General features: G+C 48.8%; 2 protein-coding genes across 2 annotated transcripts in view; both read right to left on the bottom strand.

The window, feature by feature from the left end:
* The window catches only part of LOC309603537 (olfactory receptor 8A1-like), a gene marked incomplete at both ends in the record, with an annotated part of 52,879 nt that extends 35,368 nt beyond the window's left edge, over positions 1 to 17,511 (bottom strand). The window contains 3 exon segments of the mRNA XM_082338358.1: positions 16,765 to 16,766; positions 16,768 to 17,142; positions 17,146 to 17,511. Of these exon segments, the coding sequence (XP_082194484.1) occupies positions 16,765 to 16,766; positions 16,768 to 17,142; positions 17,146 to 17,511 (743 nt within the window).
* LOC309603538 (olfactory receptor 6E1-like) lies at positions 1,978 to 2,924 on the bottom strand (the record flags this gene model as incomplete). The annotated part of the gene is given in 2 exon segments (XM_082338359.1): positions 1,978 to 2,153; positions 2,156 to 2,924. Coding segments are annotated over 2 exon segments (945 nt in total).
* Positions 17,512 to 20,354: the final 2,843 nt, after the last annotated feature.

The following is a 20,354-nucleotide window of genomic DNA, read 5'->3' on the forward strand; positions in this document are numbered from 1 at the left end:
GTGGGTTGAGACAAAGACAGTTTAATATGACCGCAGAGGAAGGGGAAATAATAGTAATAGTAATAGTAATAGTAATAGTAATAATAAATAATACACAAAACAAGTGATGCACAATCACCACCTGCTGACCGATGCCCAGATCATCCCTGAGCAGCAGTCGCTGCCCCCCGGCCAACTGCCTCCATTTTCTATACTGAGCATGACGTCACATGGTATGGAATAGCCCTGTGGCCAGTCTGGATCAGCTGTCCTGGCTGTGCCCCCTCCCGGATTCTTGTGCACCTGGCAGAGCATGGGAAGCTGTAAAATCCTTGACTAGGATAAAGACTGCTTAGCAACAAGTAAACCATCAGTGTGTTATCAACATTATTCGCATCCTAAATCCAAACCACAGCACTATACCAAGTACTAGGAAGAAAATTAATTCTATCCCAGCTGAAACCAGGACAGGGGATTATCCCGCTGTATTTAGCAGTGGTGCAGACTCACTTGGAGTACTGTGTGCAGTTCCTGGCCCCACAACTGAAGAAGGATGTAAGGTACTTGAATGCATCCAGAGGAGGGCAAAAAAGCTGGTGAAAGGGCTGGAAGAAATGTCCTTTGAGGAGCCGCTGAGGACACTGGGCTTGTCTAGTTTGGAGAAAAGGAGGTGGAGGGGTGACCTCATTGCTCTCTACAGCTTCCTGAGGAGGGAAAGTGGAGAGGGAGGTGTTGATCTCTTCTCTCTTAAATCCAGAGACAGGACGTGGGGAAATGGTTCAAAGCTGCGCCAGGGGAGGTTTAGACTGGACATTAGGAAGCATTTCTTTACCAAGAGGGTGGTCAAACACTGGAACAGGCTTCCTAGAGAGGTAGTCGATGCCCCATGCGTGTCAGTGTTTAAGAGGCATTTGGACAATGCCCTTAATAACATGATTTATCTTTTGGTCAGACCTGAAGTGGCCAGGTATTTGGACAAGATGATCCTTGTAGGTCCCTTCCAACTGAACTATTCTGTTCTATTCTGTTCTGTTCTATTCTGTTCTGTTCTCTATATATACCCGTACAGGGTGGATCCCTCCAGCAGCTGGGCTCAGACGCTCAGTCTCCTCAGTAGCTGCCTGGGATACCAGCCTCCCCAGGTGCACGAGCCTCTGAGGTTGCAACCCCATTCCAGATGCTGCCACAGACCACCCCAGTCACACAAACACACACACACACACACACACACACAGACACACAAACTCTTAAGTCCAGTCACTCCGGTCTCTCAATTGCTGGCACTAATGACGTACGGGCTGCCTGACCCCCTGGTCGTTCTCCAGTTGCTGCACTCACCCCCCTGCACTCACGTGTTCACACAGAAAAGAGATTCCCCCACACAGCAATGAGCTAGAAATTAAGTTTAATGAGAAGACAGGGCAGACTGCACTGGTCAGGGTCCTCCCCTACACTTCCCATAATAAAAGTCCTGTGCAATCCAAAAATGCTCTTCCCCTGCATCCCATAATGTGTCCTACGCCCCTAGGCAACAATTCCCTTAGTCCAAATGGTGATCCAGAGAGCTGCTCGCAGTGACTCATCTTGGTGGGTTTCACACCTGGACAACGGGGCTGATGGCTCTCCCAGGGCAGCCCTGGAAGGAGCTGGGACCAGATGTTCCTTCCTCAGGAGCCCGTCATTTGGGTTCCCACCTGCCACTGTGCATCTGTGCTCTTCTCGCTTTGTGGAGATGGGCTCTTGATAAGCTGGCGGCTCTCCTGTGATGGCTCTGGGAGCAGCTGGGGCAGGGTGTTAACTGAGTTACTCCTCCTGCCATTGGTAGTGCCTTCTTTGCGTGTGCACATGAGCTTCTTCTCACTTAACCTAACACAACCCAACAAGAACATGCATCTCCTGAGGCAGCTGTATTTGCAGGTTACATACCTATGCACTGGTATTATTTAGCATATTTAACATAGCAGCTCATTGGAATTGCTGTCCAGAAATGCATCAGGATTACGGGAAAAGCTGTGCTGTTGCACGGGCAATGGCTTTGTTCAGGGCCAGTAGCACAGTCTTGTTTCTAAGACTGTAGATGAATGGATTTAAGACTGGGTACAGGACAGTGTTCAGCAAAGCCACAATTCTGTTTGTCTCCAAGGAAACATCTCTGGAAGGACGCACATAGAAGCAATGCAGCTCTCATATGCAATGGCCAAGGTGGTGAGGTGGGAAGAACATGTAGTAAAAGCTTTTTTCCTCCCAGCGGCTGCTGGCAGGTGCAGAATACAGAAAAGGATGCCCATGTAAAATGCCAGAGTTAAACATAAGGAACCCAGTAGGATAAACGATAACAAAACAGAGTCTGTTTTCCAAAGCAGGCTGGGGTCAGAGCAGGACAATGTGAACAAGGGGGAGTTGTCACAAAAAAAATGGTGGATCTTGTTCGAGCCACAGAAAGTCAGCTTGTAGAGGAGGACCAGACGGTAACTGAAGGCTGTGATGCCAATGACCCAAGCAGAAGCAACCAGGTGGATGCAGAGCTGAGGCTTCATGATGGCAGCGTAACGCAAAGGCTGGCAGATGGCAATGTAGCAGTCAAAGGACATGACGACAAGTAGAACCAACTCTGTACAGCCCAGGGCAAAATAGAAACAGGACTGGGCAAAGCAGCTGCTTAGTGAGATCGTTCTCCTACCAGAACTCAGGATCACAAACAATTTGATGCTTGTGGAGGATGTGAACCAGATTTCCAGGAAGGCCAGATTGCTGATGAAAAAGTACATGGGGGTTTGCAGGCGGTGATCCACACACACGAGGAAAATGATGGTTGCGTTCCCCATCACTGTTGTCAGGTATATGAGCAGAAGGAGCAGAGAGAGAAATAGCTGTAGGCATTGATCAAGCCCTGAGAAACCCTCTAGGATGAACTCAGTAACTGCAGTTTCATTTTCTGCTGCCATGCTGAATTTCAGTTCATCCTGCCGAGACAGGAAGATGGCAAAAGTCAAGTGTGATTATTTCACCGTCTGGATGAAAGGAATCCTTCCTTCTCTGCTTCTTTCCTTTCTTGCAGTCTTCCTCCTAGATAGCACAGAGAGAGAGAGAGCCCTTCAAGCCTTTCTCACCCCCTGATTTTTCTGGTTTACGTTTCAGTTTGAGTCCTCAGAGAATTTGTTGTCATCTTTCTACCTTTCTCAAACACTCACAAAGGATTCTTTCTCCAGAGCAGAAGATTTTAAAGAGGCTGCGAGCTATTTCACCCCATTCCTGGCAAATTCCACGTTCACTCAGACCTATTGCAAACATCTGTCACACCTATGTGCCAAACTCATCTCTTCTATTGCACAAATGCTAAACCATGAAATGAAATGAAATGAAATACATATGTTGAAAGCAATTCTTTGTACTTTTCAGAGGTACTCGCCTTTTTGCACTAGGAATCCTTGAGAATCTCCTGTTTTCAAAATAAGTAATATCCAGTATCTCTTTTGTAATCCCCTGCTTCCTTCCACACCTTCTTGCTCTCTGTTTCCTCAGGAAAGGGGGAGGGGGTAGAATAGGGACCAAGTATAACTTGTCTTCTTTCATACTCTAAATAATGACTGAAAGGTATGATGACTCCACACAGTCTGTCACACAGTCTCATCTGACATCCGTCTGCACTGAAACACGCTTGTTTCCAAAGAGTTGCTCATTGCTATTGCTATCAAATGTCCTGACCTAAACGCAGAGCAAGAGAAGAGCATCTGGAAGAGATTTGTAACCTTTCTTTTGCATGCCAGTTATAGGTTGGGAGGAACCAGCCTCTAGCGTTTTCTCTTGTTTCCATTGACTCTAGAGGGAGCCTGGGGAAAACCAGTTCGCACAGGCACCTGCAGCCAAGTAGATGAAACTCACTATTCAAGTCTCAAATCACTCATTTATTAAGGTTTTGTGTTTTTTTTAATGTCAAAATAGACATCTAAGAGAAGGCAGCACAAGAAAACTATATGCAATGAAGACTGACGTTTTTCCCTTCATCTTTATATTTGTTTTTAGACATGGAAAGGAGCAGAGCAGATGACTGCCAAAGTAGGATGATTCCAAGTGCAAGGGAAGGAGAGGGAGAGGAGGAGAGGGTGGGTTTGAAGCAGTGAAACAGATCTTCTCCACAGGCTGTGTTGTCCCCTTAGGCTCTGTCCCAGGCCAGAATGGGTAGCACTTCCACAAGGAGTAAAATGGGAGGATCAGTACAGGGCAGTGCTCCATGTTTGCACTGACATTTTACCTTGGGGTTCAGGTTAGTCTTAGATCCCAAATGCCTGGCTTGTTCTTTGCCTCTAGTCTGGCATAGGGGAAGCTCTGCACTCATTTTCTGAGATTAAACCCCTGGCTGTATTTGAGCAAAAGCTCAAGCTCAGTCACCTACAGCAGTATGAGCGTAGTGAATCAGTGAATGAGAGGGGACAGTCACAGTGTCCATTTTCTGGGTCAGTTCAAACACTCAAAGGGTTGTGTCTTCTTACTCTCTTGGGTGACACCTCAATTCTCTAAAATTGTTCTTCTCCTGAATGCACTTTCTTAGGGGAACCTGCAAATTTGCAGGCAGCTTACAACAAAGCAGCTTCTCTTCAGGCCCTGCATCGTCAAGCATGCAGCCAGCATATGCCATAGTGAGTGAAGAAAGATAGGGTATGCAGGTGAAGGATATCCAGGTGAAGAAGGCCTTAGTGTGCCTTTGCACAGAGGTTATCCTCAGGACGGTGCATATAATGTAGGCATAAACCACAGTAGTCAGTGTGGAGGAGCTCAGCAACACAGCGGAGAAGAGAGCAACGCTCATGTTTCATAGTAGCTGGTGCCCATGTGGGCTGCTCTCAGCAAAGGGATGATGCCGCAGAAGAAGCAGTCTCTGCAGTGGGCACAGAGGGTCTAATGGCATACAGGATGGTGGGGCTGAGCGTGGAGAGAGATGCCATTCCCCGGCAGCTAAAGATGAGCATGGGGCACAGCCAGGAGCTGGTAAGGACAGAGTCGTGTGAGGGGTTGCAAATGGCCCTGCAGCAATCGAAACACATCACAACACATAGGTTAAACTCAGCTGTGCTGACGGAGAAGGAGGGACTTGTAAGCAGCTGCAGAGATATCTTAATCTCCAGCATGAGACTGACAAACATGTTAGGGGGAATGACCAGAGTGAACCAAATATCCAAGAAGGACAAGGTGCTGCAGAAGGGATGCCTGGGGGTGTGGCACTAGTGGTGCAGCCAAAGGATGGCAATGGTGACTGCATTCCCCATGACAGCGGGCAGAGAAATCACCAGCAGTGGTGTGAAGAGGAGGATTTTCAGCTCTTGAAGGACTGAAAAGGCCTTCAGGAAAAATATTCTTGCTCCGGTGTGGTTGTGAGGATCCATTTTAGTACCCAGTCAGTTGAAGGTGTGGCAAGGGTAACTAATATCGTGCTTGGTGAAATTCATCTTGTTACCTTTGTCAGCATTCCCTTCCCTTTTCTTAGGTTTCCTCTTCCTTCTTGAAATGGGAGACCGCAACTGCACTCTGTAGGGATTCTGCTTTTCTCTGTGTTTTTACCCAATGACATGAAACAAATATGGATGCAGCCCACTTAGCTTCAGACACAGTAAATGCCTCTCCAGCCTTGCTGGTTTGCATGGGTATTCTGGACTGCCAGCTAAGAACTGGTATTTCTGGCAAAAGCTGTGCGAATTACATTACATTTCGAATGGTGGTGCAGCTGGGTATCAGGCCTGTGCCGGTGTGCAACCAGAGCACTTCAGTCATTAATCCCCTGTGTGGTCCAGGGACTCTCCCATCTCATCATCCACATCGACAAGAGGAGAGAGTGGTCTGAGACAGTGCTTCAACTTGAAACCAAGTGGCTGAGTTCAGTCAACCACCTTCAAAATTAACCTCCTCCAAAATGAGCCAAAATGAGTCTCCTTCAAAATTAACTGTTGGACTGACTGGTGTGGGACCTCTCCAGGTGGGATTTCCAGACAGTCGTAGAGAATGCAGATCCTGCTGTGCCTAGACCAATTCCTGTGCATAAATGTGGGGATTAACATCCTGGGTGGAGAATCTGACTGTTTCCGAGATCCCTGTAGCAGCTCCTGCTGCAAAACAGAATAAAATTGAGTAAACTAATTACTTATGATGCTTGCACATGCCAGAGAGGACACACAGGTCAACAGGCCAGCTGGATTGTATGAATTCAGTAGAACAGTTGTAAGGGGAGTGTCACCTGATCCAGTGGAAGACACCGCTGCCAGGACCCTTGCAAAGGAGACTCTTCCAACCTGTGTAATTCCATAATTCAGTTAATCTTTCCCTTGGAGAGCTCTTCAAAGCAGAGGCTGAGGAAGACAAAAAGTCAGAGAGGCAGAAGTAGAGATATAAAATATGCCAGCACAAATTGAGAAGATCCTCTGAGCAATGTTTCTCCACTCAAACCGTTGGTAGGTGTCATGCTTTAACCCTGGCCAGCAACTAAGTACCACACGGCCGCTTGCTCACTCTCCCCCAGTGGGATGGGGGTAGAACTGGAAGGGAAAAAGTGAGAAAGAAACTTGTGGGTGGAGATAAAAACAGTGTAATAATTAAAAAGAAATTTTTACAAGAATTCTAAGGAAAAGAGGAAAAAAATAAAAGAGAGAGAAAAATAAAACCCAAGAAAAACTAGTGATGCAAATGAAAACAATTGCTCACTAACAGATGCCCAGTTAGTCCCTGAGAAACGGCCCCCCACCGCCAACCTCCCCCTTGTTTATTGCAGAGCATGATGTCACAAGGTATGGAATATCCCTTTGGTCAGCTGGGGTCAGCTGTCCCAGCTGTGGCCCCTCCCAGTTTCTTGTGCACCCCCAGCCTACTCACTGGTGGGGTGGGGTGAGAAGCAGAAAAGGCCTTGACTCTGTGTAAGCACTACTCAGCAGTAACCAAAACATCCCGTTGTTATCAACACTCTTTCCAGCACAAATCCAAAACAGAGCCCCATACTAGCTAGTTGTCGTGGTTTAACCCCAGCCAGCAACCAAGCACCACACCGCCGCTCGCTTACTCCCCCCCGGTGGGATGGGGGAGAGAATCGGAAGAGTAAAAGTGAGAAAACTCATGGGTTGAGATAAAGACAGTTTAATAGGTAAAGCAAAAGCCGCGCGCACAAGCAAAGCAAAGCAAGGAATTCATTCACTCCTTCCCATCGTCAGGCAGGTGTTCAGCCATCCTCAGGAAAGCAGGGCTCCATCACGCGTAATGGTTACTTGGGAAGACAAACGCCATCACTCCGAACGTCCCCCCCTTCCTTCTTCTTCCCCCAGCTTATATACTGAGCATGACGTCACATGGTATGGAATAGCCCTTTGGCCAGTCTGGGTCAGCTGTCCTGGCTGTGCTCCCTCCCAGCTTCTTGTGCACCTGGCAGAGCATGGGAAGCTGAAAAGTCCTTGACTAGTGGAAGCGCTACTCAGGAACAACTAAACCATCACTCTGTTATCACCATTATTCTCATCCTAAATCCAAAACACAGCACTGTACCAGCTACTAGGAAGAAAATTAGCTCTGTCCCAGATGAAACCAGGACACTACGATGAAGAAAATTACCTCTGTCCCAGCCAAAGCCAGTACAGATGCCCATCCACAGGAAGGGCCAGAAGGAGGATCTGGAGAACTATAGGCCTGTCAGTCTGACCTCGATGCCAGGGAAGGTTATGGAGCAGATTATATCTTGAGTGCCATCATACAGCACGTATAGGACAACCAGGTGATCAGGCCCAGCCAAGATGGCTTTATCAAAGGCAAGTCCTGCTTGACTAACCTGATCTCCTTCTATGACAAGATGACCCGCTTAGTGGATGAGGGGAAGGCTGTGGATGTTGTTTCCCTGGATTTTAGTAAAGCCTTTGACACTGTTTCCCACAGCATTCTCCTGGAGAAACTGGCTGCTCATGGCTTGGACAGGCATACTCTTTGCTGCGTAAAATCTGGCTGGATGACCAGGCCCAAAGAGTTGTGGTGGATGGAGTTCAATCCAGTTGGCGGCCGGTCACAAGTGGTGTTCCCCAGGGCTCAGTATTGAGGCCAGTTTTGTTCAATATCTTTATCAATGGTCTGGATGAGGGGATCGAGTGCAACCTCAATAAAGTTGCAGATGACACCAAGTTGGGCAGGAGTGTTGATCTGCTGGAGGGTAGGAAGGCTCAACAGAGGGGTCTGGACAGGCTGGATCGATGGGCCGAGGCCAACTCTATGACGTTCAACAAGGCTCAGTGCCGGGTCCTGCACTTCGGTCACAACAACCCCATGCAATGCTACAGGCTCAGGGAGGAGTGGCTGGAGAGCTGCCTAGCAGAAAAGGACCTGGGGGTGTTGGTCAACAGCCACCTGAAGATGAGCCAGCACTGTGCCCAGCTGGCCAAGGAGGCCACTAGCACCCTGGCTTGCATGAGAAATAGTGTGGCCAGCAGGACTGAGGGATTGTCCCCCTGTACTTGGCACTGGTGAGGCCACACCTCAAGTACTGTGTTCAGTTTTGGGCCCCTCACTACAAGGACGACACTGAGAATGTTTGTCTTCTCCCTGTTTGTCTCTGATGAGTTCATTGGCTGGCCTTCTTTGAAAGTGGGGAGGAATCAGCACTCTCAAGGGTGATATCATCTCCTCCTATAATGGTCTTCAGGAGAAGGGTATTTTAGACTTGGCAACTTAATCTTTCACTACGTAATGCCAGGTGCACTGCGCCACATGCTGGGCAATGTGTGGCAATTTGCGCCAGTGAGGGACCCTTGCTCAGCTGGGGCCATCCTTTGAAGACATGAGGATTACAACTGTACCTTAAGGTCTCTCCAAAATTAAACAGAAACATCTCCTCTTCTCTAATCCCTGTCACAGTGTTGCCATTTTGTAATTTTCCTGGATTAGTTTTCACTCATGGTTTGCAAGAAAAATATGCTCTTTTGGAAAGAGAATCAAAACCAGGATTTGCTCATTCATGTAAATGAAAATATGGGATTGTCATTCTATGTGAGACATGCTTTTTTGCCTTTGATCTGAGAGAGTTTTCTTGTGTTCTTTAAATAACTTCCCTCCCAAGCCATGGCAACGCTGCGATACATAGATCATTACATCAAGCTGGCACATGTGTTCCTAATAATACAGAAAACTAAGATGGATGTGTGTAGTCTTAAATGCCTAAGTTAGTGGGATGAATCCTATCCCATCCAAGCTGGCAGAGTGCCATCAATGCTTCTTCACTGAAGAGGTTCTGGAATCACAGGTGATGATTTAGCTGAGCTGCCTTAGGCATGTTACTGTGATAAATCCTCCCCAAAGTCACTTGTGCACCAATAGCTCTGATATTATTGGGTAGATAGCTTAGGCTTGACAGACTCTTCACTGGTGCCTCTATGCAGCAAATATCTGAGGTCCTTGTGTTGCTCTAATGGCATGTTCTCCAGACTGTTCACCTTATTCATCTCATTCACACAGGGGAAATGTCCTGGTGAAGCTGTGGGCATAGTTCATTCAGGAAAGTGCTCCTTAAAGTTAAGGCACAGATCACTCCAGGAGTTAACTCCTTCTAAGGCGTATGAACAAGACCATGCCTGGTGCTGCTTCCTCCACTCTATGCAGACGCCAAACTCGATTTCATGCCATACATGTGCACAGAACCTCCTTACTGTTTGCCTACAAAACACAACAAAGCACACGTTACAGCCCTCACTTGATTTCATGTACTCTGAGTGGAAGAAACACAGACATATAGGACTACGTCTCTGGGCTCCAGGGAATCATAGAACCATAGAATCCTAGAATCGTTTAGGTTGGAAAAGATCCTTAAGATGATCGAGTCCAACCGTAAACCTAACACTACCAAGCCCACCACTAAACCATGTCCCTAAGCACCACATCTACACATCTTTTAAATACCTCCAGGGTTGGGGACTCAACCACTTCCCTGGGCAGCCTGTTCCAATGCTTGATAACCCTTTCGGTGAAGAAATTTTTCCTAATATCCAGTCTAAACCTGCCCTGGCTCAACTTGAGGCCGTTTTCTTCTCATCCTATCGCTTGCTACTTGGGAAAAGAGAATGAAACCCACCTCGCTACAACCTCCTTTCAGGTAGTTGTAGAGCGCAATAAGGTCTCCCCTTGGCCTCCTTTTCTCCAGACTAAACAAGCCCAGCTCCCTCAGCCACCCCTCATAAGACTTGTTCTCTAGACCCTTCACCAGCTTCGTTGCCCTCTGGACATGTTCCAGCACCTCGATGTCTTTCTCGTAGCGAGGGAATCCTCATAGGCCAGATGAGACCCAGGAGGCATAGTAGTTAAGCACTATGAGCAGCATGGCCTGAGGACCAGGCTGTCCTCCCTCTAATGGATGTGAACAGTAAATACCACACTTCCTTATGTGCCGAAGAATCCCCTCAATGACTATATCTAAGTCCCTGGCATTTGAGCTGGATGAATAATGCATTTCATTATTTTTTTAAGTGACTGAATTGAAATTGCTCATAAATAAAGAAAAGAAGCATCCAAGTTCACTTGGAGGACTTTATTAAATGAACAAAGGACTGTGCTGATCCACTTCAAACCAGCTCTTTCTTTTGTACAGCCAGGAGGCTAGTACATGTTCTGTGGGTTGCCAGTGAAATGAAGACAAAACCAGTTTCAGTCCGCTCAGAGAAATTTTACCTTGAAAGTACCTCCTTCTTTTGATTTATGAGACTGACTCATTGCAAATGGCTTCTGTGGGACATTTTAAACTGAGATGAACCTCTCCCAAATCACCTTCTCTGAGCCAGTCCCCTTGGTTCCTTCTGCTACCCATGGGAAAAGTTTTCCTTTTGGGATTCACCATGTCCTAAGGTGGGTGACTCTATGCTCACCACTTAACAGATCTCTCTCCACTGACCAGAGAAAAGGGCCTGAGATCAGATGCCTAATGTAGAGATTAGATGTTCATTTAGATACTAAAACAGTTGTCCCGATCCAATGTCGGGGGAGGTTTCGATATGATCCCAAGGACGAGATTAAGACGCTGGAATCAGTCAGATGTCGTACAACCTTTCACTTTTATTTGAGGGGAGAAGAGAACGGAGGGAGGAGGGAGGACAAGGGAGGAGAGGAAAAGAATAGGGGGGAGAGAGTTAGAAAGAGAAGGAGGAGTTTGTCACCACCACTTTGAGTCCAAGGATCTTCCGCAGGGTCTTCGGTGGCCTCAGGCTTCGTCAGGGACCAAAGCGGGGGGGGGGGGAGCCTTGAGGGTGCAGGAATGGAAGGAGTGGTCTCGCGCGCGCCGACGCCGCCCCCGCCGAGGGGCACGTGTGCTCCTTATATAGGGGCTCCCACGCATGCGCGGATCACAAATGTGTACGTGCGGTTTGCCACGGCCGTGCTGCCCCCGCCTCTGCTCTTTTCACGCCTTTTTGTTGAGAGAAAGAGAAAACAAAGGAGAAAGAAAGAAAACGCAGAGTTGAGAGAGTTGGGGATAAGGGTGGAGGAAAATTGTGGGGAGGAAAAAAGGGAATAACATTGTTTCGGATGAAGGAATGTCTTAACACAGGTTAACTGAGGTTGGTTGTGGCTGATGGATGGTACAGATTTTTGTTACACCATCAGGTGGAGCGTTAGGAACAAATTGCATATTTGACACAATGTGTCGAATTAATTGAATAAAACCTGGAATTATACAGCATAGGAACAGCAAGGTGGCAGTTGCACATAGCAAATACAATATTAATTGTTTGACCCACGGTGCCCCTGGTAACCAGGACCACAAATCGCCGTTCCAACCACTCCAGGTTTGAACAGGGACATGGGCTATTTTCCTGATGTCTTGGGTCAGTTGGAGAACCACTTCTCCCACATCATCTATTTCTAGGCAGCAGGTAGAGATATTTAATTTTCCACACACCCCTCCCTCCTCAGCCAATAAATAATCTAAAACCATGCGGTGTTGAAGGATTGCCGTGCGCATTTGTTGAGATTGTCGAGTTAATAGGTCTATGGCGTCAGCGGTTTTGTTGGTGATAATTTCTAGGGCCGCTTGTAGTCTGATTATGCGGTTTAGGTTATAGATTGGTTCTCTTGCCCCTGCAATGGGCTCGTTCGGATTCCAGGTTGCTGGTCCATAGTGTTCAATTATTCGCTCAGAGGGCCATTCGTCATTCCCCCATTTTTGTGTCCCACCTAAATTTACCTTGGTAGACCGCGTCTTACGGGCAATGCTTCTATCCCCAAGGTTATCATACACTTTTAGGCCTAATTGGGGTCCACCAGTTTCTGGCAAGAGGAAGAATAGGGGCCTTATGATTCCTATGTAACAAACTCCTGACCACCCCGCGGGTAAGAATTTGTATGCCGTATTCCCACAGATCCAATAATGCCCTTTTTTGGCTTTATTTCCCTGAGCAAATGGCCCATCTTTCCCTGGTGGAAACTGAAAATAAGTTGTGTCTTTGTCACCCAGAGGGCTGAAAAAGGTGGTTGCCCCATCCCTTATTCGGCTGGTACAATACCAAGCCCCATGAGTAGTGAACATTCAATATTTACTTTTTGCAAAGAAAACTAAACAATTAAGTTTTCTAAGCAAGTACAACATTTCATGTCACTTGGCTATTAAGTTTTCCCATATACAGGACTACTTAATGATGAAGATAGAGGAAGATGAAAAAAAGTAAGAATTATATAGATAGTAAATCATAGGTTGAACTCCTTGATGTCCAACATAAATAGGTATCATTGGAAAGTTATTGGGTATTTTTTCTTAAATAAGCACACACACATATACGTGCTTAGACATGCACCAGACAATTAGATGTCTTTGTACTATTGCATAAAGACTGTAGTGCACTGAAACATCTAATACTTAGCCTGTTTGACATAGATATTACATCTAGAATTATTCATAGAGCTTCAATGAAGTACAAACGTATGCACACATATGGACCACCAATTATAAAAACTGATATACACAGTGGGATATTCTAATGGGTTGGTGTCCCTGAGTTAAAATGATCCAAAGTAGCAGGTGCATCATGGTCATATCACCGCCCTTAAAAAACAGGAATAGGAACAAACTTGCTCCTTGGGTTAGAAGGAGGGAATAATCCATTTGGTGTGGATTTTGTCGGTTCTCCCACTGGTATCTTTCGCTTTCCATGTATATTTGTTTAGGGGGGTATCTAATATGAGAGGCACAGCTCCCACGGTGGGAAGCTCGACCAGAACCGGCTGGCTGGGGGAGTAAGATGATGCACCAGGGCAACTGGGGTTTCGAGAGACATGTACCATGGTTGGCGCCTGTGGACAAAATGCCGCAATTTTCGGGCACCCGTTTGTACCCCAGCAATTATTGACATTGGCCACTGCCTCCCCCACCTGCTCGGCCCATCCCGGTTGGTGGGGTTTAGTAGATCTCCCTTATTATTACAGGTGAGTTGTCTGATAAACACCCACCCTCCGTCTCCCTCCTCACCCTGAGGGGGCGGAGGTTTTAGTTTCCCGCCACTCTTTTCATCCTTCTTAAACCCTTCCTCCCTGTCCAATGCTGGCGCAGAAGGTGGGTTCGGTTTGGGAGGGAGTCCTTGCCTGGACCACCTCCGCACCAAGAGCTTCAACTTTTTGGTGGGGAGCCCATCCATTAGGTCTCGGGGCACCCCCTTTTGCAGTCCCATTTGCCACAATCCTTGTCGGAATGGGGGTTTCTCCCTTTGTGTTAGGTCGGGGCTTCCCCCCGAAAAAGCCAGTGATTTATTTGCCGGCCTCGCTGCCCGCACGGCCCTAGTTTCTACCTTTTGGTAAGTCCTGTCTACTGGCCCATATTTCCTCCCATAGTTTATCAGTTCCTGAGCTATCTCCCCCCAGGTCCACACCTTCCTCCCCCACTGCCGCTGTTCAGGGGTTACTGTTCCCTCCAGGGCAGCTGCAATTCGCTCTTCGTGAGGCACATTTTGGATTCTCCCCTGTAATTGGATCCCGATAGGTTTTAACGAGTCGGGGAGTCCTCTTATTAGCGGTGTCAGCCGCTCGGGGTCTACCGGTAACAACATCGGAGAGCTTAGATTTGGTTTAAGTTCCCGGTCATACATCATTTGCAGGCATGCTGCCTTTTGTACGTTTTCTAGCAGTTGCTCAACCGAACCAGTTATAGCCAGGGGATCCCCCCTCTCTAATGGGTTCAGCCCCCCCGCCCAATATGCTGCCCTCTGGGTCAGAGACCATGGGGCTCGGCGATCGCCCGTTGTGAGGAAGACGCCGGGGCCCCAATACCCCTCTGCTTCTTTTTCCGATAGCATGATCCCGTCCCCCCCCGACAGGGATATCCTCCACACCCATTCGGTTTCGGACTCCCTTGCCGTCCTAGCAAAATCCTTTCGGAGTTTAGCCAGTTCGGTGGCGGTAAAAGGGATTTCTTTGGTTGCAACTTGGGGACGGTTGTTGCTATCATCCTCATATATGTATTCCGTTTTTACCAGCGGGCACATATGGGGGGGGTTATCCACAGTCTCCCTTAATCGCTTTAAATCTTTCTGGGGGTAGATTTGGCGTACCCCTTTCTCCTCCAGCATTACCTCTGCCTCAGCGAGGGTGTCTGCCTCCCTCAGGAGCTGAACCCTCAGCTCCTCCTTCAAAATCATAATTCGGTGCTTCTCCCCCTCTAGCACCCGTTTGGTCTCTACTAGTTGCTCTCGCAGCGGCGCTATCGCCGCTTGCAACGAAGCGGCCACAGCCTCCGAGTGGCAGGGCGCTCGTTTCTTGTCCTCCACCGCCGCTGCCAGACACGCTCCTAACACAGCACAAACAATAGCCTTCCCTTTTCCCTTCTTCGCTCTAGCTTCTTTATGCAAAACTGCTATTCGGTCCATAACACTTTGCAGTTGGAACCAGTGGTCCCGTGCCCAATCTCGTCCCGGGGGTGAGGGGCGAGAGCGGTATGTTTCTAAAAACTCATATAATTTCTCCGTCTCTTCACAAAAATCGCCTGCCTTTTGGGCGGCCATATCCTACAAAGCGGAGTTCGTCCCGGGAGGGTCAAACCTTAGAAAAACCAAGTTTCCCCTATACACTCCCAGGAGGCCAGTCCGCACACTACTACAAGACAAAGACGAGCCTACAAAGGGGATATCGTCCTGAGGGGGTCGCACCGTACAATCCAAACTTCCCCTATACTCCCCCAGGAGGCCAGACCATAAACTAGTGTGAGGCAGAGCAGAGCCTACAAAGGGGATATCATCCTGAGGGGGTCACACTATAAAATTCAAGTCTCCCCTATACGCCCTCAGGAGCTCAAATCACAAACTGCTACGCGCGTTTCAGTACAAAGCTCTCAACACCCACTCCTTCCTTGCGCTTCGTTCGTCTCCGGCTGCTTCCCTCGCGGGAGAGCAGAACCGCGGATCGGAACTCCGCACTTGCTTCGTACTTATTTGTACGTCTCGTTCACACACACTCGCTCAGCACACCGTAAGGTTGTATGACACTCTCGTCTCAAGGGATCCTGTCCGTGACGCCAATTAAATGTCCTGATCCAATGTCGGTAGAGGTTTCGATACAATCCCAAGGATGAGATTAAGACGCTGGAATCGGTCAGATGTCGTACAACCTTTCACTTTTATTGGAGGGGAGAAGAGAATGGAGGGAGGAGGGAGGGCAAGGGAGGAGAGGAAAAGAATAGGGGAGAGAGAGAGAGAAAGAGAAGGAGGAGTTTGTCACCACCACTTCGAGTCCGATGATCTTCCGCAGGGTCTTCGGTGGCCTCAGGCTTCGTCAGGGACCAAAGCGGGGGGGGGGGGAGCCTTGAGGGTGCAGGAACGGAAGGAGTGGTCTCGCGCGCGCTGTCGCTGCCCCCACCGAGGGGCACGTGTGCTCCCTATATAGGGGCTCCCACGCATGCGCGGATCACAAATGTGTACGTGCGGTTTGCCACGGACGTGCTGCCCCCGCCTCTGCTCTTTTCGCGCCTTTTTGTTCCCACCTCGGCTCTTTTCGCACCTTTAGTCCCTGTGCAGGTGCACGAGGCTGTTTTTCTCAAAACTGTGGAGAAGAGGGTTTTCTCGAAGCGCGACGCTGGATGGCGCTACAGCGGCAATGTCGAGACAAAACCACATTTGATACCGGTTCTCTACAATAGTTTAAGTTCAGACCTAAGATTTTGACCCTAATTTAGACTATTGCTTTCGGATTCATCTATGCAGAGCACCTCTGATAAGTCACCCCCTTTCTAATCTTTTCTTCCATTGGCCAAGAGGACCATGTGTTCATCTGGAGGAAGAAAGATGGTCCATGGAGGAAAACAGGTGATTCTAGAGTGATTTCAGCTGTCCACATTAGATGGGACGAGTTATACTTCCTGAACACCTTTGGCGGTATTCTGGGAGTATTTCTTCTTCCTGACTCAGAAGTGAGGCTAGATGATGAGGTCAGGAGCAGGTACTGTAATAAAGATGTCTATACTTGGACAGAAGAGAACCCCTCTGTCAAGGAGCAGCAAGAGCAGAGCTGCTCCCTACAGGCAGGTGAGCAGGGAGCCGAGGGAGACACCATGGCTGAGAGCACAGGTGCCTCTCCAGCCAGGCCCCAGCCCTGCAGTATCTGAGCAAGGCAAGCAGGAGATGGTGGCCGGCAGTCAAGCCAGGAAGTCTGGCTTAGGGTGAGGTTCAGGTCCAGTGATCACCAAGCAGGCCCACAGCGATAAGGCAGTGCCAAGATCAAGAGGCTGTGACATGGCTTGGTCCTCACATAAGAGGCTGTTCTGGGTATCATATAGACAACGATGAGGGTACCATAGAAAGCAGTGACCACGCTGAGGTGAGAGGAGCAGGTGGAGAAGGCCTTCTGCCTCCCCGTGGTGGCTGGGATCCTCAGGATCGCAGCTATGATGCAGATATAGGATACCAAGGTGAACACAAAGGGGAAGACCACATCCAGAAAGCAGGTGATGAAAGTAACCAGTCTAAGCACCGTGGTGTCACTGCAGGCGAGCTCCAGCAATGGGGCAAAATCACAGAAGAAGTGATCAATTGCATTGGGACCACAGAAGTGTAACTTGGAAAGTAGTCTGGTGACTCTGGTAGACATTAGTAATCCTGCTAGCCAAGACCCAGCCGCCAGCTGGAGACAGAGCTTCTGCTGCATGATGCTGGCATAGAGCAGGGGGTGGCATATGGCCAAGTACTGATCCTAGGACATGGTGGCCAGCAGATGACACTCGCTACCTGCACAACAGGCAAAGAAAAAGAACTGTGTCATGCAGCCTTGAGCAGAAATGGTTCTGTCCCTGGTTAGGAAGCTGGCCAGCAGCCTGGGCAGGATAGTGGAGGTATAGCAGATTGCCACACTGGAGAAATTCCCCAGGAAGATGTACATGGGAGTGTGAAGATGCCAATCTACCACCACCAGCGCAACAATGAGGATGTTAACAAACACAGTCACCATGTAGATCATGAGAGAGAGGAGAAAGAGAGGCATCTGAAGCTTGTGGACATTACTCAGTCCCAGCAGGAGGAACTCCACTGGTGTTGTCTGGTTGTCCCATTCCTCTTTCTCCATGAAGTGCTGTAGGACCTTCTTTTCCCCACTTGGCAGGAAGGGAACCTGAGGAAGGGCATGCACTTCTGTGTTTGTTGTAAAAAGGAATTGGGAAGAAGTCACTGCCAGAGACCACATGAAGGTTTTCCCTCATCTGACTGAATTCCCACTTGGTTTAGGGGCTCCATTCCTAGTGAAAGGGCGGGAACAGGTTCTTCAAGAGACCCGAACTGCTCTTCTTAGAAGAATCTCCTCTGATTAGAGGGATGAGTTACTGCATTGAGGCGCCTCTTTCTGTGGAATAAAAGAGAATGTTCATTTGCTCACATTAGATGATGACACATGAAGTTCTTCCCAGTAGTATCCAGCATAGGCATTAGCCAAGTCCTGCTTTCAAGCAACAGAAAGATGGGCCACACAGAAAAGCCCCATCATGCGAAAAAGCCTTTAAGGGAACACATTGTGCCATAGGCTGTTTCTTCACTCTGGGGAAGAATGGACCCTGAACAGGATTAGTGGTCTCAACTCCCTGAAACCGTTGCTTTCTGATGAGACAATTCTGTCCCTGGACAGTCCATCTCTTTCCACTGACCAAGAGCGGCCAGGAGTTACCAGCTCGGTAGTTGAAGGCACTGCAAAGGGTCTGTTAGACAGGAGGTGTACAAGCAGATGGGAACTTGGGAGAGAAGGGCAGGGAAAACTGAATTCCAGAGACGAGGTACCTGAGCTGTCTAAGCCAAATGAGGAAAAGTGATGCTGCATGAGGAGGAGGGGAAAAGGACAGGGGTGACGTGGTGCTTGAGGACATGGTTTAGTGGTGGACTTGGCAGTGCCAGGTTAACGGTTGGACTCAATGATCTTAAGGGTCTTTTCCAACGTTAACAGTTCTATGATTCTATAATTCTATGATTCCATGATTCTATGATCATTTTCTGAACATCTTTTCCTCCTCACCTTCAATTTCTGAATGCATTTGGGCTGCCTCCCTGCAGCAGCACGGCACCTGGACCTCAGTATTCCCATCTGAGTTCTCAGGGCTCCCTGCTCAGCATTGCAATGAAGACACAGGAGTGTCCTGGGGGTGAGTGGGGCTGGGGCAGTGCAGCAGCATCATCAAGCACAGGTTTCCAGTACATGCCTGATACAGGCCTGATTGCCTGCCCAGGGAACGTCCTTGGCTAAAAGAGAGAGCACTTTGCCCACGCCTCCTCCTTGGGCTTTCATAATGCTCAGGTCAGACAAAACACTGTGCCTGATGATTCCCTGTGTCAAAACTTTATACCATTTACAGAGAGCTGGAGATGACCAAGGCAGGCACCTAGGCAGCCCAGAGAGTTCCTGGGATGGAGGAGCCCTTTTACTCAGTGATTCACCCAGCATACACTGGCATGCCTTGTTCCTGAAGGTGCTTCTATGGGGAGGGTGCCTCAGATTCACTGCTCTCAGTAAGTCACATCCCATGTGGACAGCTGAGAGACAGCTGTGAGAGAGGTGAGGGATTGAGATCGATCCCTAAGATAGAAGCAAGAAGGAGAAAGAGACAGAGAGAGATGAAGAGAGCTGAGGAAATAAGGACATGTATTGGCACACTAGCCCCACACACTCTGCCCCAACCTCTTCATGTCCACTGAGGTGCGTGAGTGCCCATTAGCTTATGCCCCACAGCTCTGACTGTACTGACAACCACGCTGCCTGTATCTCTGCCTCAGCAAATCCAGCACCTACCTGTAATCCCCAGCAGGATGTGATAACCTTTCCTTTGAGGGTAATGGAGGATGAAAGGCAAGATCTGGGTGCCATCCTCTGCCTCTTCCCCATTCCATCCTCCCCTTTCCAATCCTGCCTGCAGACCCTGACCCGTGACTGCTCTGCTCCTGCACTCTTCTGTCAGCATCTCCTTCTGTGAGTCCTCAGGAGCACCCGAATGTCACCAGCTCTGCAGTGCCTCCTGGGATTATAGAAGAGTCTCCTGAAGGTTCCTGCTGCAGCTCAAGGCTCTCTTTGTGTCGGAGAAAGTGAGCTCTGTGCAGCTGAAGCCCTGTGGGGATGAAAGCCCTGAGCTGCCCTCCCCTGGATCTCTGTGCTCTTAGGAAGAGTGGAAATGAGCCAGGGGAATGAGCCGTGATCTCTTCAGACTCATGGAGCAGAACTACAATGAGATATGTGCCACAGCTTCTCCTTCCAGGCTCCCTGAATGGTCAGTGGGGAGAAAGGAGGCACTTCCTCCAAGCTGAGGAGGCTGGTAATGTGGGCCAGGATGGATCACCCTCAGGGGTGCCAGGCTCTGCCTGTTGAGGAGAGAGGAAACCCAAACCTTTCCTAGCAGCAAAGGTGCCTATCTTGCTGGGGGCTCAAGTGAGCTCAGCTACTGATCTAGACTGCCAGTTAGGATTCCACCCTCCTGAAGGAATGCTGCACGGGGTTCTCCTTTGCGCTGGCTTTAGGTCAAGGGGAGCAAGAGGGCATGACACTTCCCAGCTCTGTTGATTTGCACCTCATGACAAGTAGGCTCCCTTGTCTCTCCACTGAAAGCAAAGGGAGAGAGGAACCCTGGGATGTCATTTGTGGTAAGCAACTGCTCAGAGCATGGTCTCCAGTGAAGTCAGACTTGGTGGTCAGGGCTGTGTCCAGTGGGGTCTTGAAAACCTCAAAGGATGGACATTCCGTAGCCTGCCTGGGCAACTTGGTCCAATGTCTGTCTGTCCTCAGGGTCAGTGTTCTCCCTATTCCAGGTCAGAATCTCCCCTGTTTCAGGTTATGACCATGTCTTTTGTCTTTCTGCCATGCACCTCTGTAAACAGCCCAGCTGTGTCTTTTCAGTAATCTCCTGGTAGGTGCTGGAAGGCTGCTAGTACCTTCTCTTT

The sequence above is a fragment of the Platalea leucorodia genome (genome assembly GCF_965183815.1).
Source record: "Platalea leucorodia genome assembly, contig: HAP1_HAP1_SCAFFOLD_123, whole genome shotgun sequence".
NCBI lineage: Eukaryota > Metazoa > Chordata > Aves > Pelecaniformes > Threskiornithidae > Platalea > Platalea leucorodia.